We start from the raw sequence: 23,409 nt of genomic DNA, 5'->3' as shown, positions 1-23,409 counted from the left end.
TCAGTTCAAAATACAATTTGCCATCCAGTGTGGGGCAGAGGAGCTGCATTGGAGAAACAGAAGCTGCAATCCCCTTTGGGCACACACAACCTATTGCACAGTTATTTCAAATCCCAGTTTATATGTCAGTAAAGTCTTATAAAGCAGAGGGTGTGAAGTAACAAACCACATTAGAGAAGTAACATTCACTGAAATGAAATTGCTAAGAGGCAACTGGACACAGAAAATATTTAACAAGGTCAGAGATTAAAGCAAATATAAGACTATATTTGCAAGAGCAGCCTTTTCATCAGTAGAGGGAGAGAGGTAGGATTGCAGGGTATCTCCATCAGCTCTGCTGAAATACATTTTTTCTCCCTGGCACCTCCTTTCCTTTAAATCTTTCTATTTTTGCTGGTCATTACAGTAATTCTTTAACCAAGTAATAGTGCTTGAGTTTTCTCTTTCACTTCTCCCTTCCAATCCCTTTCCCTTTTGTGTTGTCTCTTTTAGTGTAAACCTGTTAACAGGTACTATCCTAGCATTGATAGTTATAAGCCATTCTGGGTGTCTGGTTTTTGGCTGAAGGCCAAAATAAACATGTTTTAAATAAGTAAAACATTTTAAAATACAAAGAAAGCGTTTTCAACATCTCTTGTATACAGAATCTTGTTAGTTTTGCAAAGACAGCCCTCACTGTCAGCAGTTTCAGCTGCATGTTGTTCTGGTTTAAATCCAGCCTAGCATTGTAACGATATACAGGTGAGGAAAAGACCAGAAAATAGAACTTTAAAGTAAAAGCAGTTGTGGGAAATATAGGGCTACTGTTGAATTAATTACATTTCTCAAAAGCATGAATTGATAATATCCAAAAGTAATAATCTTTTCAGAGAAAGCATTAGATTTATCAAAAGTAGTTCTGCAAATAACAACTTCAAAGTTAAATTTCTGTTTATTTTCTTACATGTAATTTATCATTCTGAAAATGTGTTTCCATTTATCATCCCTAAAGTGTGTTTCCATTTATCATCCCTAAAGTGTGTTTCCATTTATCATTCCTAAAGTGTGTTTCCAAGTGTATCAAGTGCTGTACTACTACACTTTCACATCCCTTTCAATCCACTTCAAAATACACATTATATAGAGAAGTACTCTCTTGGCCTGAAAGGCAAGATGAGCACCGCACCCCATAGTCACCTTTGACTGGACTTAACTGTCCAGGGGTCCTTTACTCTGATTCCACAGAGCAATTCATAAAATGTCTGGATTAATTAACATAGGGTACAAAAGTGTCATGTTACATGAGACTGGGATGGAGAGGAAAAGAAGATTAGAAATTAAAAACCGAGAGGTTGACTACAGACAACTATTTTGACTGGTAAATTATTACAGCAGGCATACAGCCATGTGGCAAATGGAACAGGAATAGACAACCTGCAGCCCTTGAGATGCTGGTGAGCTATAAATTTCACCATCCCTAATCATCTCCCATTTTGGCTGAATCTGATCAAAGTTGGAGGACCATAGTGTCCACACCATTGGGTAACTTCTACCTCTGTCAAGGCCCCTTTCTGGTGGGATATATAATTCTACCTCATGGCCTCCACCCCACTATCCAAGCTAAGGACACCCCCCTTCCCTCAAAGCCCCTCCAATCAAGGTTTCTTTCTAATTCACTGCCTCTACCACAAGCTCCACCAACTCTGTCTAAGATTATCCTATCTAGATTTACTTCTGCTTCACGACTCTGCCCCTCTACAAAGTCAAGGCCAATCCTCTCCACCACAAGCCCAGCCCAGTGCCAAAGGTCTTTCTGCCAAGCAGTAATTTTTTTCTTGGGACAAAACATGGGGGAAGTTAGCTAGTTAGTTTATTGTGGGCACAGTCACAATGCCACTTCCCACCCGGGGTAGTGGCTAAATGTATGACAAACTCAAGCGGACAATGATCTGGACTGGAAATGGTCACAACTGATTGCAAATATAGGTGGGTTTTTGGCTCAGGCATTGGGTATATATCCGTTCTAGCCCCCCACCCCCAAATTATTTAATTTAATAAAAGTAAGGGAACTCAGTTCCCCAGAGTTCAAAAAACGCCCCCTGCTGCCAAGATGTTCTACTTTGTGACCCCGCCCCTCCGCAAAGGCCCCTCCCCTTTCACCCAAGCCCTTCCCACCAAGCAGCAGACCCCGCCCCCTTCGCTGCGCCACTCCCCCTACCTCCAGAGTGTAATTCCTCCTCATGCTCTGGTAGCTCAGCCAGGCCTCAGCTCGGGCCCGCTCGTCCATGTTGAGGCTGCTGCACAGGTCCTCGTAGCGCTGCCGGGTGTCTCGCTCCGCCTCAGCTGCTGCAGCCGCCGCCGCTTCCTCCTCCTCCTCTTCGTCGTCGTCCTTTTTCTCCTCATCGCCGTCCGCTGCTCCTTCTTCTTGGACGGGGGCGTCGGTTATGGCGGCCCCCGCCTCCTCTGCGGTCGCTCGGGGTGAGGCGACGGGGGTCGGCGAAGGAGCGCCCCCTCCGGCAGAGGCAGGCGCGGCTGCCTCCTCTTCTCCTTCGTCTCCGCTCAGCATCGCCACTGACGGGCGTGGAGAGGATGAGGAGCGCGGAAGGCGGCGAGGGTCGCGCGCAACAACGCCGGCGAACTCGAGAGCCGCGGCTCGCGCACAAGGGCGGACTGCGCCTGCGCAGCGGATTGTTTTCGTGCGTTTGAAGCGAAGGTTGGGTGGAAAGAGAGAAGCCGATGCCGAGCTGGACCCTTCCTTCCCTCAGTCGCCACCGCCGCGGCGTTCGAATCTAAACACCTCGTCTCCCTCAACCCCCCCGCGGCCCCGCCCCTCACCGCTCTGCTGATTGGGCAAGGGCGCGCCCACGCGAAGCCAATCAGCGTGCTGCTGTCTGCGCAAGAGATTTAAAAGTCAAGAGCGGCGGGGAGGGGAGCGGAAGTGGGAGCGTTCGTTTCTTCTGGGAACTACAATTCCCATAAAGCGTCAGCGTCAGTGAGGGGCGGGGCGAAGCGGGGAACGTGTAATGTGTCTTTTACCTCCTCCCTCTCAATAAGCAAAGGGAAGAAACCGATTACCGCTGATCGCCAGCTGCCTCAGAAATGATAGGATCTCACACGTTCGACACTGTGTTTAATTAATTGGGGACTGTAATCATAGTACATCACACCAGGCTTTTTCTTTCTAAGTTTCACGGCGAGGTCTTTAAAAAAACGAAATTGACACGCCAACACTCAACAAGACACAGGCCTCAATTTTTGTCCCCTGTAAAAAATAGAGAAAATGACTGGATAAAACCGGTAGTTTGCTTTTTCACAATTCCTGCGATTTTTTTAAAAATAAAAAGGTGCGGATGCCCATCATGGATAAAGGTAGTACGTAGTGTGGTGGGTGGGAGCAGCGATTCAAGGGAATGGGATAGAAAAACAGCCCAGATACACCAAGTATTACATGCTGCTGTGGACTGCAAGAAGCCGAGTGGCAATTAAAATTTGGAATGAAATACGTCCACAGAAAAATTGGTTTGCCATGCAAGGTCCCCCTCTAGAACCACTGATCAGCATACAGTTCGAACCAGGCTCATAGTGTTCATTTAGGGGCCATGTATAGTCTTGTTTAATTTCTTGTCTTGTTTTCTAATCGGTGGCATGCCCATAATCAACGAAAGCCCTTGTTTATAAATTTAAAAGTATTTGCCATGTTTACATTCAGACAAATGAGAAATGTTATACAATTCCTATAAGCACATGCCTACCAACTGTATCCATGGTTTGTAAATATCTGAAAGGCTGACGCAAGCTTATTTTCTGCAGCTCCAGAGGGTAGGAGCTGAACCGAAGGACTCAAATTGCAAGGAAGGAAATTCTGATTAAACATTATAAAAAACTTTCTGATGGTAAGAGCTGTTCAATAGTGGAACAGATTACCATGGAAGATGGTGAGTTCTCCTTCATTTGAGGTTTTTAAACAGTTGCTGGATGACCTCAGCCAGGGATAATTTGGCTGCAATTCCTGCATTGCAAGAGGTTGGAAGATGACCTCTGGGATCCCTTTCAACTGCAGTTATATGATTCTTTTTGCACTGCACCCCCTAGCCAAAAGTAATCTACCATGGGTGTAAGGATGCAGAATGGCTGACCTAATGGTTGTCAGCAACAACCATTTCCCCACTGCACTGCTTAATTTGTATTTTTATAACTTCCGTAGAAAATGGCAGAATATATTTTATATAAAATTATTCACTATCAGATATGGTAACAAAACAAAGTTCACTCTAGAGATTGAGAGTATGCACTATCCATATGACATTTCTAACATGGTATTGTAGCAAAACCAGTGTTGGCTGAAGGAAAGAACTCCACGCCACTATTATCACAAAAATGAATGCCATGAGTCTTAAGTTAGATGCCTCAGTATGTTTGCAAAGATCTCAAGGCTGCATCTAGCCATACAGTGTTATACTTTTAGTTGATAACAGTTCTTTTCACCTACACGAAGTTGCTTCTGAAATTTAGGGTAATCCCCAAACCAATTTAATAGTGCAGATGAAAGTATGGAAAATTTATATGCAAACAATTCCCAACCTGCTGGATTAACTCTATTATATTTTAACCATATAAACCTAAGAATCATTTTAAATTAGCTAGCACTATCCTCCAATTTATGATGTGCCATAACACAGATTGGACCTAATACAAATCTTTTAGTTCCATGAAATCAGTTTGATTATGCATTTTCAGGTAACTGGCAAATGCCAAGGTGCAGTTGTGTATTGCATCAATCCTACAATGTTCTTCAAATTATACTCTAATGATAAAAGTATAACTGAATGAACAAAGGTTCATTCAACAAAGGAAGAAGCACATTCCACCACTAATTGCCAAGACAAGTGCAGGATGCAGAACGTTTTCTAGTATTCAGCATTCACCTGATCACTAAACTATAGCCTTTAGTTTAAAGTATTTCTTGATGTTTTAATACAAAATCTTACTATATAATACCTTTGGCAAGACAAAACTATTTTGACAGCTCATATTACCTGCACATTCAGTATTAGCCGCTCATATGAATTGCAGAAAATTGAAACCACAAATTCTTTAAATACTGAATACCTGCAGATGTTTAGCTCTCCAATATTGCTGTAACAACTGTTTACTTTCTGCTCAAGCTTAACTACATTGTGTGATAACTAAAAGGCATTTTTAATGTATTGAGGCCAACATCATGGGTTGTCAAAGAATATGTTTAATAAAAAATAATTAAACTTCCATTTGCTCTATAGAACATCATAGAAAGTAATTCAATAAATTACAAATGACTTTAAGACGCTTTTTCAACTACAAGAAAGCAAATTCAGACTACACAGAACACAACTGGCAAATATTGCAAAATGTCCAAAAGAAAAACAGGACTAAGACGGATCATGAAGCCTGAAACAAGGGATAGAAATACAAGGCAATAAGAGCTAAATTTCTTTTTAGTCACTACCAACATACACTTCTTCACCATATTGGATATCTTTTGTACTGAAATTTCAGTATTAATGTAATTCTAATAAAGGCTCCTTTACAACCCTTGACTTTATGCAGTCACACTTGCATATTGTTTAGCCGACAGAGCTACATATTTCTCACCTTTCAGCTGATGCTGATTTAAAAAAACACACCTTTACTTCATATTCAAATCTTTCAGTCACACATTGAAACTGTAAAATTTCCTTATTACAGAGAGATATCACTAGAATGGTAAGTAAAATTCACTTGACCATAATTAGGAAAATACTTTATTTCATAAATTTATTAAAAATTATGTTTAGGATTTCTTTTGGGGGGAGGTACGTAGGGGTATGGTGCAAAGTGATATTGTTGAAATACTCCATTGACTAAGTCAACAACCGTGTTTGGAAAACTTTGGCTATATCATGGATACATACAAGATAAATAAAAGTGCTATATTACAAAGGGCAAAATATTAAATATGTAATACATCCTTTCATGATGGATAATTGCTACCCCTTTTCTTGTGGCATGTTTTGACTATTGCTAAGACACTGAAGGGCCAAACAAGTCATACTATTCCGGGGAGGGAAAATACAGTAAACCAGCACAATCCAAATGATACTTTTATAACTGTAATTACATGTAATACTGCTTTCTAGTCAAAGGGGTTAATAATTTTGCATGTACAAACTTTATTTTTATTGGTAAAGATCTTGGTAAAAAACAACACAGTCTTGTTTACTGTACAAGCAAGCAACAGAACTGTATCAAAATACTAAATTATTTCCTTTTGAAAAGATTTGTCACTGACTATATCATCAGTATTTTTTTACCCATTCACTCAACTTGCCTATTCTTGGACCAGAAGTGAAATTAATACAAGCTCACACCTTTTCACCTCAGTTCCACTGTATGGTGTGAATCTGTGATTCTACCATGTCAGAGTAATAGCAGCTTCATCAGAACAAGGAATCCTATTTCATATCTGATTTTATGCATCAAGGTTCTAAGGATCTGTATTCAAACAGATGCTTTATAAGCACTGTCATACCATGGTTTCATGGAACACATTTCTCACATCATTGTTGAAAGTGCTTTTTAAAAGTTAAGTTATTGGGCAACTCAGCATTATTACAACTAACAGATAGATGATACCCTAAATTTTGATTTTGGGTAACATTATTCTACATAGTCAAATCCAAACCTGTAGAGAAATATGAGTATTTTTAAACATGACTACATTTCCTCTTACCATTATTAACTGGTAACTACAGGAGTTTACATGACAAACATACACAAAAGAGAAACAAACAAAACAAACAAGCCATTTTCACAAGGATCTAATCCTTATAACATGAAGTATGCAGTGTTGAAGTGGCACTTTGAGTTATTTCAGCTTGTGGATACAGCTCCTCAACAACATGAAGGCTGTAGAAGGAGCAAAATTTTAACATTAAAAAGCTATCCATGGTGTCGAAGAAAGTAAGAAAGGGATTTTTGTGACTATTATTACAAGAGTGCAACTGGTAATGGTAATTTCCCTTGCAAAATTAACATACACAGGATGCCTTTAAAAAGCAAAGCAGAATATGAAAACAAGTAGAGAAACCAATGTAAACTTCCTAAACTAACTCAGCTGAGGTAACAAGTAGCCAATCTAATTGGCTGAATGGGAAACTTTTCTTTTAAAACAGAGTTGTACCTGAATTGGAAACATCAGCAGTGCATCACAACACTAGAGCATTTTCTTGTAATTAAAACAATGGATGGTGATGTAGTTTCTACAGCTTTCATGACATTCATTAGCTGCCCAAATTATTGCTGAGTTTTGATCTGTAAATTATAGGTGTCAAGGAGGCTGTAAAACTATATTCAAATTAAATCAATAATGCGCATAAAGAATTTTGTGTTCACTACAAATATATTAAATATACAGCTCTTACTAAGCAATTTTTAAAAATTAACCCCCCCCCAAACAAAATTATAATGCCTTTTGCTGTAATTCTTTTTTTTTTTTTTACACAATTGTGTATTTGATAGTACATACAAGTTCAGAAACTTATGAACTTCAAGAAATATTACATGCAAAACGTCTTTGAAAGCAGTTTGCACTTCTAAACAAATACTGAAATGTTCGGTCATTAAATTATTGATGCACTCACTCAACACTGGTTATTTACAACAAAATAATTCAAGAATAAATTCAAAATCAGTTTATAATTTAAGTGCAGAGTTTGGGGTCAGTCTTCATCACTAGAATCCGAATCCTCAGACGAGGACGATGTACTGTCTGACCCAGAGGAAGCATCGGCTTTCTCTGAACCCTCATCTGTGCTGTTTTCGTTGCGAGAGCTAGGCTCTGCTCCCCTTTTGTCGTCTTGATCTTTAACTCTAGAATTTTCCTCCTTTTCTTCTGTTTGCTTGGCTGTGCCTGTGCCATTGTTTTCATTGTTCTGTACATCAAAAATATTGGATTGGGACAAAGCTGGGATATGGAGATTAAGGCCTGGAGTGAGAAGCATCCCTGGATAAAGTATATTGGACAACAGTAAGGGGTTAAGAGCAAGAGGGCTGGCGGCTGCAGCAGCAGCAGAAGACGTGGAAGGAGAACCCGACACAGAGTTTTCTCCACCATTATGTGCATTTTGGCTCTCTGTCCTTTCTTTTTTCCCGTCGGGCTCTCTTGAGTCATTTCCCTTTTTTTCCTCGGAAGCAGATTCTGTAGATTTTGTGAGGAGTCCTCCCATTCCTAGCAAATTTGGTAAGCCAGCCATTCCTGAAAGCAGCATGGGAAACACAGCAGCCATGTTTTTCGCCTCCCCAGCAGTGTTCAAACTAGTCGGCATTCCCATTAAGCCTGCTGTCACTTGCAGTGACTGAAAATTTTGCAGATTTTGCTGTAAGGCCTGGAGAGTAGATAGATCCACCCCTGGCAGCAGCCCATTGGCTAACAAAGGGTTGACCGGTATGCTTGCTGCTGCTGTTGCTGCAGCAGCAGCTGCCTTGGCAATCTCGCTTTTAGGTCTTCTCCCTCTCCTGCTTACTTCCTCTCGCACAACAGGCCCTGTGAGAATACGGTCAAACATGCTTTCAGGAAGAAATCCCTAAGGGGGGAGGAAATGAAACTTGGGTTATTGCATTCTTTAATGCACCTACCTATTTCTGCATCATAAAAATATGCTGTAGCTAAATTGAAAAAATAAGTATTAAAATCAATTTCAAACACAGCAATCTGCCGATAATATGGTAGAATAGATATATAGCATAGTTAGGAATGTTAGCTGGAAACCAGAAAAATAATTCAAATAAAATCATTTGCAAAAGCTGCCTTTTACATCTTTTGAACTTTAATTTATATAGTGCCTTCAATGTACATGGCACATAACAATACAAATAAGCAAGAGTGGTCTCAAGGCTCAAAATTTTCCTAGTTGTTTCCAAACTGCTTAAAACAGGGATCACACTGCTTTAAGGCTAGCCTCCTTTCTTTGGTAAGTAAAGCTACAAAATTATGACACCCCCTCTAGTACTCACAGATTGTTTTACAACATCTGCCCATTCAGGAGCTACTCCATATTCAGAATTCTCTTTCAGGAATCTGCACAGGTCCTTCAGTGGTGGAGCAAAAGCACCTCCTACCTGAAATGTAAGGATCAAAAATGGATCAAACATATATCAGTATACTTCATGGATCCAACACTCAGTTTGCACACATAGCTTAACAAGCTATATTGTTTCTGTCTATGCTAGAATAGTTATGGTGACACATCATCATCATCATCATCATCATTATTATTATTATTATTATTATTATTATTATTATTATTATTATTATTATATTTATACACCGCCCTTCATCATAAGATCTAAGGGCAGTTCACAGAATAAAATACAGGATAAAAACAAGTAAATAATTAAAACAAAACAGCAAAATAAATAACTCTTCCTTCCCACAGACACATTTAAAAGGTTGCAGAATATTAATCAGCCAAAAGCCTGGTTGGAGAGAAATGTTTTTGCCTTGGGAGAGCATTCCACAAACGGGGAGCCACTACAGAGAAGGCCCATTCTCGTGTTGCCACCCTCTGGAGGAGGCACACAAAGAAGGGCCTCTGATGATTAAAGCAGAATCTGTGATGGTTTATATAGGGAGAGGCGGTCCTTGAGGTAGGGCACCAAGCTGGCATGTCTCTGGATGGCAAAAGTTAAAGAAATACCTTTCTAGCATTCCTTCTATTGATTAGTTGAACACGTTCTTCCCCAGTAAGGCTATTAATATCCAGCTTATTAGGATTGCGACAACGGTGCCTTTTTTGTTTGGGTCTTCCTTCATGAAGCTGCATTTTCTGTGGTAGCAGAATTAAAAATACACATATATGTGACCCCTCACTATTATTCAAGCTGCTTATGAATAACATATTTATGCTTAAGGACCTACTTAACAAAGGTTTTACTTCTTAAATATGCTGCACATTACGTTTTATAATAAACACCACAATATTTTAAAATGGCCTCAAACCATGCTAAAATTATCATATATGTACTCATGGCGTGTTCAAAATTACAACCCTATATTAAAAGATGAATATTACACAGCATTTGCTTTCTATATTCAAATATCACAGCACAGTTAGAAAGAATGGAAATACTTACAGGAATAAAAGCTCCTAAATCTTCAACATAGCCAGGATGTTCGTTGAACCATTTCTCCAAATCTTTTCTTTTAGGGGCATCATCGCCTGCAAGTCTTGTTCCATCTTTCAAGTTAATAACTGGAACTGGGCTTTCTGCATCACACACGCCGTGGGATGGTACATATGGAAGTGCTGGGTTTATTCCTGGAGCAACCTGAGGGACATTAATGCTATGGCAAACCTGCAGAAATACAAAGTGTTATGAGTACTGTTCTACTTAGTTCAGGCATAGGCAAACTTGGCCCTCCAGATGTTTTGGGACTACAACTCCCATCATCCCTTGCTAACAGGACCAGCGGTCAGGGATGATGGGAATTGTAGTTTCAAAACATCTGGAGGGCCGAGTTCACCTATGCCTGACTTAGTTGATTGGAGATTGCTGATTGCAGTCTGAGAGCTCTCTCTCGAGCTGCATCAACAGAAGTATAGTGTCCAAATCAAAGGAAGTACAGTAATAGCACTACTCTATTCTGCCTTGGTCAGACCACACCTGGAGTAATGTGTCTTGTTCTGGGCACCACCATTTAAGAATGATATTGACAAGCTGGAACAAATGCAGAGCAGGGCAACCAGAATTCTAAAGTGTCTGGAAACCAAGCCTTATGAGGAATGGTTGAGGGAGTTGGGTATGCTTGGCTTAGATGAAAGGAGACAGAGAAGAGATGATAGCCACCTTCAAGTATCTAAAGGAAGATGGAGCAAGCTTGTTTTCTCCTGCTCCAGAGGGTAGGACTTGAACCAATGGCTTCAAGTTACAAGAAACTAAATTCTGATTAAACATGAGGAAGAACACTGGAAGTTTTAAAGCAGAGTTTGGATGACCGCCTGTCATGTACAATCTAGTTGAGATTCCTGCATTGCAGAGGGTTGGACTGCATGACCCTTGGGGTCCTTTCCAACTCTACAATTCTACAATTCTATGAAGAAAACCTAGAGATAGATATTTAATGGAAAGCAACATCACATTTACATATTCAAGATGTCAACCCTGCTAAAAAAGTTTTGTCTTGCAAAAATATATGAACCTGATTAAATAAGATGCTGGATGGGAAAGTCAATGCATTTTATAATATCAATGCCAAAGCTAATACCAGTAGTACAATACAAGAAATCTACTGAAGCAGGCTGGCAGGTGGGCTTCTATTTGGCCAATCTAAAGACATTAAAGCCTTCAAAATTAATAACATTTACATCAGAACAGCATGCATACTTAAAATATCAATTCACATCTGCTTACGTGGTTAGGTGCTTTGTTTCTATTTATAAACAGGATATCTACTCCTTCCACATTCTTCCTCCTTCCTCTCCTCTTTTTCATTACAGGTTGGTCATCAACTATTATTCCATTTGCAGTAGCTGTGGATTGACTGGAAGCTCCTAATCAAATTAACAGTTTCATAAAATTAGTAACAAAAGACTTTTTTTCCAAATGAATATGAACATCTGTAAAAGCAGCAACGAAAAAAGTCACGGAAAGTAAAATGAATTTATAGAAAAAGGTTCTAGCGTATCTATGAGACAGAGTTTTACTCTGAGTAGGCCCATTCAAATTAAGAACATGACTAAGGTTCATTAATTTATCTGGGCATGCACTGAAGAAATGTTAGTTGAATACCACCCCAGGGGTGGAGGAAGGGGTGTGTGGTGGAGGCGGACTGCCCTGGGTGTCTTCACTGAGGGAGGTGACATTTGATGCGCCGCCTGCCTGCAACTCCCAAGCCTACCCCGAGCCATCGGCGGAAGGGGGGGAGCTGCAACGCTTTGCCGGTGGCATTCTCCCCTTCCCTCTTCATTTTAACAGCTTGGGGGAGGGTTAGGAGTCGTGGAGGGTGGCGCGCCGAATGTCCGCCATTGGCAGCTCACTCTGCCCCTGGCTACAGGGCATGTGTGCTGCTCCATGCACCCGAGTGCCTGGGAGGACACCCTTCGTGCCCCGCTCCCCTTGGGAGCGTGTCCACCCTGGGCAGCACGGGCATATGCCCCGCCACTGTACCACTCCAGGATTATGTGGCATACATATTAATATTGATGTCAAAGTATCCAACTTCAATAGGCTCTATATTCTTTTCTCCTCACAATTACAACCTGACACCAGGGGAATAACAGGCCTGCAAACATACAGATTGTAGCCTAGTATATCTTGTCAAGGCCAAAGAAAACCTCAGCATTTTCTCAGCTCACTTATCACCATTATTTTATGCTACAGCTCTTCCTTCAAAAGAGTTGCTATTCAGCCCTGTAAAGCTGTAACATTCTTACTTATTTGAGTTAGGTTCTAGATAGAAGAACATCATCCAAATTATTTGAAGTGTTTGCATTCTTTCACTTATGCAATCATCAATGGCAATAATAGAATAGACTTGTTCATAAATGTTCCAGAGTTAGGGACAAGCAAGTGAGGTAACCACATTTACTGATAACACTAAATTGTTCAGGGAAGTTATGAACAGAAAGGGTTGTAAGGAGCTACAAAACAATCTCTTCAAACTGTACCACATCATACTGCAAACAGGGACTCAATTGAATGGTAACATTCCTTGTTAGAGAGCCATGGAGAGAGATTCTAGTCTGGTCTTCTCTCTCTCTGACATACCAGTTTAATATGTGCAGGGAACGCTTTTGTGTATGACATAGCATCCAGCTGAGCACCCACCTGAAGTATGAAGTGTCACAGCACAGAACCAAGCTTATCACATTAGTAAAACTAGGTGACAGACAGTTAAACAGCTTGGAATGGCAATCCAAAAATTATTAATACAATATCTAAGTAGCAAACCTTTTGGCATTAGACACTGGCTTTCACACAATGCTTACCCAACTCTGGCAAAGACTTTGGGAAATTGGCAAGGCTGGTCTCTGAAGCATTCTGGAGTTCCTGTAGCCTGGCAAGGTATTGCTGCTGTCCTAATGTACCATCTTCACTTTCAAATGGTCTTTTCTGAGAAAGCCCCTGCTTCTGAAAAATTAATTTCAAACCCCCTTCCTGTTAAACAAACATGAGGGTTAGCACATTTCTTTGGGAAGAACAAACCAATGAAATAGTTTAAGATCTTCATTTGCAATTTCTTTCAAGAATTGATCTTCTCTCACACACGCATCTAAGTAACTGGCAGCCTTTAGTCAGGTACAGTAATGACTGCAACTGAATACTTTTATAAATAAGTATGTATTAAAACATAAATTTGTGGATATCAAATTAATTATTATAAAGGGTTTGTATTCATTAGTATGTATTACTATTGACCTTTTAGCATAAGAGCCTAAGCAATTCTGAGTATGTGAATAATTGTTCTGATTTGTTCACCAAGGGCATTTAAAAACTGGATATCTGGAAGTTCCTGTTTTCAGACATTCAAGACTGAGTTCAGAAGAGCTAGACACTCTGGAAAGCACCTTCAGCACTAAAGACAGCAGAAGAAAGGCTATATGAGAAAGCATCCCACCAGCAAGGCTTCAAAAGTCCAAGAATTGTTGTCATTTGTTGATCAATTCTGAATTCTTTTTTTTTTTTAAGGGGGGATGCCCCATAGAAATTTATCCCAAAATACCCATAAATGTGTGTGTGAAGGAAATAAGATTGAGAGCAGGCAGCCACTTGTAGGTAAAGCATGCTGCACACCGCAATCGCAATCAGGTCCTAGGGCGATAAAAATAAACATACGTCATTGATTTTCACTGTAAACTCCTTTTCCCGTACATGCTTCTTCACCTTTGACATCTGTGGTGACTGATCATTTTCTTCTTTAACATCTGCACTTGGAGGTGTTGGTACACTGGGCTCACTGTACTCTGCAGCGGCACCCGGGCTGTCTAAAAGCTTGGTGGTATAAAATGAAGCCACGGTATTGCTGTCGTAACTTCTCCGTGCCGAAGGCCATTTACCTTTCAATATTGTTTGACAAATACTATCCAGACGGTTAATCATAACCCGATCCTAGAAGGAACAGAAGGCAGTTAATAGCCTACTTTTCTATCTCAACAGTTAAACAACTTGCTAAATTAATCTGAGTAATTAATAAACAACCAACAAAATGTGGCAAGGCTGCAGGATCATTAGGAGAGTTTTGATCTATCACTTAACAAATATTTTCTTCTGATTGTGGACATAATTTGGCATTATGATTTCTCTTGCTTTGTACATAAGAAGGGTAATAATACTTCCTTCAATAATCTCTACTGATGCACAAACCATGTTTTAAATTCCACTGAGGCTAGCATCACTGTTCAGGATTGATGTGACTGTTTGGCGGGGGGTGGGGTGGAACGGGGACAGAAGCCTGTCCACAGCAAAGAGTTATAGTTACTTCCAGAGAACAGAACTGCTGGGGGCAGTGCTTGGAAAAAAAACAGGTCTGAACAGGCCAATAGTCAGAAGGGTTTTTCTGAACAGGATGCATTAACAGATTCTTGTGTCTCCTTCCCCCTTTCCTTTTAGGCAGGAAAACTGACTGCAGCTTCTAGAATGAAGTCATATGGTTAAGCTCTTCTAGCACTGATAGTGAAAGTGAACATTTGGTGGCAGACAACTGGATCTCTGGCATAACTGAGTGGCTGGGCAAAGAGTAGGGTGTCACCAGCATGTGACTGAGGGGAATATTTATTTCCATACCACATATCTTCTAAAAGAATCACCATATGCTGGAGAAATTATAGATGTGGTGGCCAGTCCAAGAGGCAAGAACACAGTAGTATTAATGCTTCCAATTATAGAAAAAAAAAATGCAGTAGTGCCAGTGAAAGGAACACAGTGGGCATCTCTGATACTGTATGATAAAATAACTACTTCTTCCCAGCCATGTCAGGAAGCAACTGAAGCCCAAATTTATATACTTCTGAAATTCAGAAGTTTGAAGAAAATGAATTAGCAAATTCAGTATTTTTTGGAAGGAAATTTACCTAGATTTATATACATGTAGTCTTAGGACTCTGCTAGACTGGTAAAGAAAAAGTGATTTATATGCCATGTATATGCAATATAATGTGGAGGCCACTTTTTCTTTACCTGTTTTCCCTTGTTTAAATTTACGTTTTAAACTGAAACACTTCTTTGATGTGTTTAGATCCAGCCTAACTTACCTTTGGCCAGTAGGAAGCAGCCAACATATATCCACCTTGTAAGATACAGTTAGAATTTGGTGTTCCATTATTCATTTGAAAACTGTCCTGGGTTTCATCCTGCACAGTGCTTAGGGAAGCTACACTCTCTTCATCATATGCTTTCAAAAGAGGCGTTCCTTCTGCTGAGGGAAACAATTTTAGGTTATTAGAACATAAAACTTCCAATAATGGATACCCTATTTCTGCAACACATAATGATTTGATATACAAATGGTGATATTAAACGTTAGTCATATTCAGGGTAGACCCAAGTGATTTCAATAGGTCTACTTTCAGTATGACTAACATTTGATATCACTTGATAGCTTTTATCCTGAGAAAACCTGGATTGCTTCTATGGCCAAAAGAGAGTATTTTATCAGCCAGTCCTTCTGGATGTCAAAAAGGAAGAAAACTGAGACATCTTAATCAGGATCCTTGAATACTATGCAAGTATGCAAACATCTATAATAGTAAAATAAAGATTTTTATTTTAAAAAAATCAAACATTCTAGATCATATTTTATAATAGAAATTACTTCTTAGCGCTGCTATTGCCCACTGCTCTCACAGTCTGGATTGTACACAAACAGTACAGCATGAATCAGAGGCCATTGTGGGACAACTGTGCATGAGATACAGGAGGACTAGTGTACAAGTTGCTCTTTACAAACCATCATTTCAAGACTCTGAGGAACAGAACTGCTGAGAACTGCTACGACAACAGTTCCAAAACAGTCCTCAAGTGCCATTACACTGAAAATCAAGACATGAGATTATCATGGTATGAACAATTTACTGCCATAACTTTAGACAGAAAATATCATAACTAGGTAAATTTGATGGGCAATAATTTTAACCCTCAAGAAATTGATAAACCAAGTGCACAGCAATGAGAACAGGAGCAATGGAAAGCTAGAAACCCAAGAGAACAAAATAAACTGATTCTATCAATTACCTAGTGCTTCATTCTAGGCTGCAAAGCATGATACCAAGCTAATAACTGCTTGGCCTGAATTTCTAAGCCCAGCTCTTCTCTGGAGATAACCATAGGAAGAAATAATATCCGAATAGACCTTATAGTCTCTGAATCCTGTCTTACATTTTTTAGTGTCAACACTGTAGTAGTGAATGCTAGCAAAAGTTGGTTTCATTCACCACTCTAGAATATGGCAAATGCAATGTTATAAGAAAAAACTCCTTCATTTCCCTTATGGGGTAGAAAGGAGCCCGTATAGAGTCCTATTGGAAGGAAAAAATAACAGAGGCCAACCAGAGAATATTGAGAAGCAAGGAAGCTAGTAAGCCTGATCTTTATTAACTATTGCAACAGGGTGCTCACTACCACACACAGGAGGCAGGAGGGACCCAGAACAATGGTGCGGAATCCCTTATAGACTTTTGAAGTTGCCCACCCTGTAGCCAGAGACCACCCCCAAAACATCATAAATACATCACAGAAGGAGGCGGTCTCCAACAAAATTCCTGTTTGTAAGGATAACTAATAATCACCACTGATTCTTCTACCTGGACAGCCTGGCCATTCTTTTGTGATGGTAAATACTTAGATCCTAAATACAGGTCGCAGGCTCACCCTATTCATACATAAATATGCCCTTAAGACAGGATTTGAGCAAACAGACAATGGGGAGGCTTTCCCATTTCCTTCCTCACTGCAGAGAAATATTTGAGGTCAATTTGGGAGAGGCAAAATGGTTTCAGGATTGCTCTTCTGTACTATTTCAGACACGTGGTTTATATACTTATATATGTGTTTGCCTTGTAAATTTATGAACATATGATTTATATATATGAGACATTAGAATTCTAAAACAGTAACTACAGCTGTCCATAATCTTGATGTTGTTTACAAAATACATGGGGAATTTTACTTTGAAGAGCTGAGAGGTCTGAATGTGCCAAAATATTTTAGAGGTTTAGTGTAATAATTCAGTCATAAAGCCCAAACAGTGTGTATACTATATATTCTCTTTAGAAAAAAATAAACTATACTTTTATTGAGCTCTTATACTAAGATTAAGTTGTTGTTGTTTAATCGTTTAGTCGTGTCCGACTCTTCATGACCCCATGGACCAGAGCACGCCAGACACACCTGTCTTCCACTGCCTCCCCCAGTTTGGTCAAACTCATGTTCATATTCCCCTCCCCCCGAAAAAACCCTTGCAAATTAATTTTATGCACATCAAAGGAAGTTAACATATCAAATACATATTATTATATTTACATAAAATCAAATATGAATGGCTAGGCAGCATTCTTGTAGTTGCATTCCTAATTATTTTTTTTTAAAGAAATCAAATATGGAAAAAAGCTAAAAATATGTTCTAATTTAACTTTCAGAAACAGCTGTTGCAATTCATGTAGCCAAATTTATACTTTTCACAGAGCAAGAACAATATTTTTCAAGCCTGTTTGTGATTACAGCATTATATGGCACCCCTGTAGTCCAGTTTCCTACAATTCAAAATATTTATTTACATGCTATATTAAGGAGAAAGGGGCTTATGTCAACCTTCTCCCAGCATGTTTAAAGCAAATTAGCCCTTAATTAGCCTTTTGAATGTGAAAATGAGCGAAACAGCACTTACGTCTCTTTTGTGATTCTTCTTCATCACTGTCACTTTCTTCTGACGAAGAGGATGAGGATGAGGATGATGAGGAAGAGGATGATGAAGATGACGATGATGCTGAAGAACAAGATGAAGAAGATGAGGAACTGGATCCTGATCTGGAACGTGAGCAAGAGGATGAAGAGGAGGATGAAGATGAAGATGATCTGGAAGAACAGGTTGATCTATCTGAATCAGAATCTGAATCGGAGCTTGATTCTGATCCTCTCTTGTTAGGTCTCTGTTTTTTGGAAGCAGTGTTAGGAGTTAGGGGTTCTGTCCTTGCAGCAACCATACGCCTGTCACTGTCTGCCTTTACAACAGGTTTCTGGTCTGTAGCATGAGATGGTGTGCCATTATTTGGGCTCAAAGGTTCAGTCTTTACTCCCGTTCGCATATCCTCAGCAGATATGGATTCCTCTCCAGAAGAATGTGGATCTTCTTTATGGTTTTCATTCTTAACTTTTGTATCCTCAAGTGTGTTCCCTTTAATATCCAGCAGCCTTGCCTGAGGTGCAAGAGGAGATGCAGACAACACCATCTGATACTGATGCAAAAGTGGTGTAGGAGTTATTGGAAGTGCTACTTTACTTTGACTGTAGTTCCTCTGGGCTGACATAAATGAAAGTTCAGGATCACGAAGGATGTGGTAGTCTGTTCGGCTCACCCCATGCTTTGCAGCTCCAATCAGTAAATCCCAGTCATGAGTCCCACATTCCCACCAAACTGGCAAATCTGGATTAATCTGACAAAGTTTTAATCGCTCAAATATCTGTGGATGACGGACAGCTTGTTCTCGCACCTTCCTGAGAAGTTCAATGCGATACAAGGTTCGAGAGGCACGCTCTTCTGTAATTGGCTGGATGAAAATATTGGGATCCACAAGTTCTGCACAGGAAACACACACAAGAATGAGCAAGAACAGGAATTATAATTAAACTTTAAAAATAACAGCACTCTTTAGGAGGTTAGAATGTCTAATGTAATATTAAGTATTAATATAACTTTTGGTTGATCAGCTACTACCTTTTTAGGTCAGAGATTACTTGGAAACTATGCCCCATACTCTGGTCACTACCAGATTTAATTATTGTAACATACTCTAATTGGGGCTGACCTTGAAGATGACTGGGAAACTTCAACTGGTTCAAAGAGTCACAGCCGAAATACCAGCTGAGGTTCCATTTAGAACTCACATAACCCCTGTTCTAAAGCAGTGTCACTAGCTGCCAGTTACTTTCCAGGATCAATTCAAGATACTCACATTAGCATTTAAAATCCTAAATACCTTCAGCACCAAATATCCAAAAGACTGCCTCCCTGCCTTCAGCCTCTCTCAGGGTGGGGGGTTCTTGATAGTTTCAACACCCTCAAAAGTTCAGGGGATAGCTGCTCAGGAGAAGGCATTTTCTGTGGCAGTCGCTAAGCTGAAAAATTCCTTATCCACAAACATGTATCTGCTGCCTTTTGCTTGAGGAAATTGTGCTGAGCATTTTGACTACCCGATATATAAATGCAATAAAATACTGTAGTCTGATAGATTTTTGTCTAGTCAATATCACTTTATACAATAGAGTTCTGTCTCATAAAGACTGCTATTCTTACATGCTGGGGGAAACTGTTTGTATATATTGTTGCTCCTGCTTCATGCAAAGAACAATTTGGTTTAGCATTTTTCAATAAAAAAGTTGTTGTAGCCTTTGCTGCCTGTTTCTTTTTCATAAAGGAAAAAATAAGCAAGTAACCCACCATCTTTTGAAGGCAAGCGGCAGACTCTCCTGCACATGGCCATAAATGCATACAAGTATTTTTCTAAACTCTCATCTGTTTTCTTATGTAGCCTAGCCATGGCTCGAAACTTCGTCCAGTCAAATTGGCCTCTGTCAGGATCAAACACTACACCAAAAGTTGAAACCACTCTGTAGAAATCAGCTTCTTCTCTTCTTGTCCATCTAGATTGAAAAGCAAGAAGAACAATAATTCCAATTAAGTAACTTTCCTCCAAAAGCACAAAGAATGATTGACTAGAAAGTAGTCAAAAAAATTTTTTGTGATCAGCTTTTTAAACCTGGTAAGTTTAGAATGTACAGACCTTTGTTGTCTTTCAATTTTGGCAGCCATTTTTGGATTTAAAGCAGCTTCTTCATATGGATTCTGCATCACACAGGCCTGGACTGGAAATGCAGGTTGTATCTGTTGGATTTGCCTGTTCTTACTAGTACGCTGATATGCTGTTATTAGGCGGCGCAAGCGTGTAGTTAAGGCAGACTGAGTTGGCCAATAAAGCTTGTCCCCTTCAATCATCTGACCATCTATAATTAAGGAACATAAGAATTTCCTGGTGATTCTGTTTTTCCTCCATAAAAACACAAGTTTGCTCTAATGTAATACAAACAAGAGTATTCACTGTAGTATCTTAAGATCATGAGGTGTTGGGTTTTTTTACCTCCATCTGTTATTATAAGATCCCCCGGTGATGATATATCATCCTAAAAAAGATTTTTTTTAATTAAAAAAAAGCAGAATGAACAGAGGCATGATTCAGACACAGCACAAGTCACACATCTTGCAGATGACTGACTACTCTAAGAATAGTAATAGCTCATCTTAATATGGATTATTTTAACTTCATTTTTAAATTAAGAGGCTCAAAATTTCTCCATAGAAAAAAACTCCCTATAGTTTAATTGAAAAGTTGCCAAGAAACTAATTAAAAAGCTACTGTTTTAACCAATATAAATGTTTATAATCAATGGCAAATATGACAGTCTCATCAACTCTTAAGTTTTGGTGTAACTGAAAAAAAGAATACTGACAACACATTACCTCCATGTCGTCTTTAAACATTGCTGGGGCTGGTTTATATTCTGGGTCTTCTACATCTCTGAAAAATACACATTCAGCACAGGCTTGTAAAGTATGTGTTTTTTCATACAATTGTTTTAGCTACTGGAAAATTTTAAATTATTTTGTGGAAGAAAAAACTTGCTACAAAGAATATGTATTATGGTTTTAACTATTTGGACATTTTTATTTAAAGTTTTGTTCTATGTATCCTGATAATTATCATCTGGAGGACACTCTAGCCCTCCAGATGTTGCAGGCCTGCAATTCCCATCATGCCTGATCACTGTCCGTACTGGCAGGGGTTCATGGGAGTTGTACAGCAACATGGTTCCTCATCCCAGATTTAACCTTGCAAGTGATAAATAATGGTTCTAATAACCTCAAATTTCTGTACAGTACTGCAGAATCACTGTTGTTACATGTATGTTATGCTCAGAGAAAGGACCATATGGGCATATGAGAGACATACAAAGAATTCTCTCATTTCCATGGCCTGTAAACTCGTGCTAGGCAAAAGTTAGCTTTAGGGGAAAAGAGGGCTCTATGACCCTTTGGGGCTATGACCACATTTGACTGGTTTGGGGTCAAAGCATTTTGTGCATTTATTGTAAAAAAACAACAACAAAGCCTAGTATAACCTTTGGATGCAATCCAGACAACAAAGCATTTAATTTTCCTACTAAATTCAATGGGACTGTAAAATACATTTAACTCTCTCATACTCAATTCAACAAGAAGTAGCTTTCTTTTTACGATTGTTATTGCATTTGAAGTCACCACTAAAAGGGCTTAACTCTGGCTGGTTCTCACCCTTTATCTTGTTTGGAGGGTGATTCACTTTAAATAGTGTTTTTTAAAAAATCATACCCATCAATATAGTCATTGGCTCTCTGTTCTGCAGCGACTGCCTTGTCATCAGGTTTTCCCACTCTTTCCAAGAAGCAGAGAGCTGCATCTGCTCTAATTGTGTTGTACTTTTCATAACCTGAGAAACAGATATTTATTAATATTATTTCAAAAGACAAGCAACCTATATGTGAAAAAGAAACAAGTAGTATCCCTATCACTTACCATGTTTAAAAACTCCTATTAAGAGAGATTTATCTGCTTCTGTATCCCACCATTCCGCTGGCACTTCAGAATGATCTGGCTCAGGGACCCAAATATCAATTTCACTGAAATAGTTACCCAGAAAGCTGGTGTTAAGTCAACTCAATTAAAGAATTCTGAGAAACAACTTTATTTACGGTTAAGGAGAAAAGAGGAAAGAGCCTCAACATGGTGTACCTGGCTTCAACTCCATCAAAAACTTTTGAGCACTCATTACCAATGACTTCTTGCTTCAAATAATACAACATTCTAACCCGAAGTAAGACCCTAAACATAAACACACAGAAGACAATTAATTCTTCAGCCCCGGGCAGATTGTATTTTAGTTCAACAAGCTACTATTTTGAAATATATAGGAATCATGCTCAGCATTATTATCAACAAATTTAAGACAAAACCTTAAATTTTCCAAGTGTATTTTGAGGCCAATTTCATCACTCCACACACCTGTAACATTTTAATGGTTACGAGTCCGTAAAAGTAGTCCCCCGCACCTTCTCCATACCTAATGACCTTGATGCTTTGGGCCTAATGCTTAGTCCCAGCTAACTAAGGGCTTGCAGCAGCATGTTTACTGCCAACAGTTTCTGGCAACATGAGAACAATTCGTATGCACATCTGTCAGGCCCAAACAATTTGTGATTTGGAGGAAGGCAAAGGAGGGTGACATTCTCTGCAAATCCCACACAATTTTTTTGTTTTGCAGGAGTAGGGAGAGTTCCTGCCAAAATGTACAGGTTCTCTCCTACTGTCTGCTCCTCCTCCCTTCCAACTTTTGGCATCTGCACAAGGTGTAACCACTGTGCAAATATAGAGACTAGTTTACAACATGGCTACTACAATTATGCTAGTTTTGTAATCCATAGCACCTCACTTGTTAACATTAATAAAGATTATTAGCATTTAGTATGAAAGTTTTACTTGTACATCAAGGAGACAAACTTTAAATCATGTGTTTATATTGCTACTTACTTGTTGCAGTGGTGTTTTATGTGTTTTTTATATCCATCATCTTGCAACAAATGCTCTGGATTATACTTTCGAAGCCATTCTGCTTTATGAATATCAAAAGTGCTGGCCTGAGTTTTAACTTTTTTTCCTTTTCGGCCCCTGGGGACAGGAGCTGACAAACCTATGCAACATAGGAAAATACAATGTAACAACTGCATGGTATAACAGAACTTCCTTGTTTCAGGAAGACAGAGAATACTATCTGTTTTCCCTTAACATTGCAAGTGTAGATAATTCAAACAGTAATGCTAAACGACAATAGAGGGTAGACCTGCATGTAATAAAATACCATGATTACTCTCAATGTTCCCCAAGGTAAAGCAGCTGCGGTTTCAGATGGAGTGGGTCATTTAACCCTTCCGATACATTAGTGCATGCAAAATGGTCTCCACCAGCTGTTTTTCTCCCCAAAGCCACAAAATAGAATAATACATGCATTTGTATTTTTCCCCATTTTATTTCACAAGGTGTATCATCCTTCAGTACTTTTGAGGAGTCTTTAATTTCATCACAAGCATGTCAAAAAATAGTCCTCTTACAGATTC

The 23,409-nt window shown here is 39.3% G+C and overlaps 2 protein-coding genes across 13 annotated transcripts in view; both read right to left on the bottom strand.

Moving 5' to 3' along the window:
• RBL2 (RB transcriptional corepressor like 2) overlaps positions 1-2,800 on the bottom strand; it is a 31,042-nt gene extending 28,242 nt beyond the window's left edge. Inside the window, exon 1 of the mRNA XM_082232862.1 lies at positions 2,198-2,800. Coding sequence (XP_082088988.1) covers positions 2,198-2,545 — 348 coding nt within the window. The 5' untranslated portion in view covers positions 2,546-2,800. The remainder of the gene's footprint in view (positions 1-2,197) is intronic.
• Positions 2,801-5,203: 2,403 nt separating this feature from the next.
• Positions 5,204-23,409, bottom strand: part of CHD9 (chromodomain helicase DNA binding protein 9) — a 73,311-nt gene continuing 55,105 nt past the window's right edge. For 5 of the 12 annotated variants that reach the window (XM_082232826.1, XM_082232822.1, XM_082232824.1 and 2 more), the window contains 17 exons: positions 22,826-22,985; positions 22,031-22,120; positions 21,815-21,918; positions 21,611-21,728; positions 20,723-20,780; positions 20,343-20,385; positions 19,989-20,208; positions 19,646-19,848; positions 17,876-18,784; positions 15,246-15,409; positions 13,831-14,103; positions 12,984-13,152; positions 11,407-11,546; positions 10,129-10,350; positions 9,693-9,821; positions 9,010-9,114; positions 5,204-8,579 (listed from right to left, as the gene is read on the bottom strand). In XM_082232826.1, coding sequence (XP_082088952.1) covers positions 7,716-8,579; positions 9,010-9,114; positions 9,693-9,821; positions 10,129-10,350; positions 11,407-11,546; positions 12,984-13,152; positions 13,831-14,103; positions 15,246-15,409; positions 17,876-18,784; positions 19,646-19,848; positions 19,989-20,208; positions 20,343-20,385; positions 20,723-20,780; positions 21,611-21,728; positions 21,815-21,918; positions 22,031-22,120; positions 22,826-22,985 — 3,971 coding nt within the window. In that variant the 3' untranslated portion in view covers positions 5,204-7,715. The remainder of the gene's footprint in view (positions 8,580-9,009; positions 9,115-9,692; positions 9,822-10,128; positions 10,351-11,406; positions 11,547-12,983; positions 13,153-13,830; positions 14,104-15,245; positions 15,410-17,875; positions 18,785-19,645; positions 19,849-19,988; positions 20,209-20,342; positions 20,386-20,722; positions 20,781-21,610; positions 21,729-21,814; positions 21,919-22,030; positions 22,121-22,825; positions 22,986-23,409) is intronic. The other 7 variants (XM_082232830.1, XM_082232823.1, XM_082232829.1 and 4 more) reach the window with 6 other exon arrangements.

Source organism: Podarcis vaucheri (assembly GCF_965113315.1).
Source record: "Podarcis vaucheri genome assembly, chromosome: 7".
Classification (NCBI taxonomy): domain Eukaryota; kingdom Metazoa; phylum Chordata; class Lepidosauria; order Squamata; family Lacertidae; genus Podarcis; species Podarcis vaucheri.
Note: the sequence above shows the minus strand (reverse complement) of the source record. Positions and strands in the feature narration are given on the sequence as shown.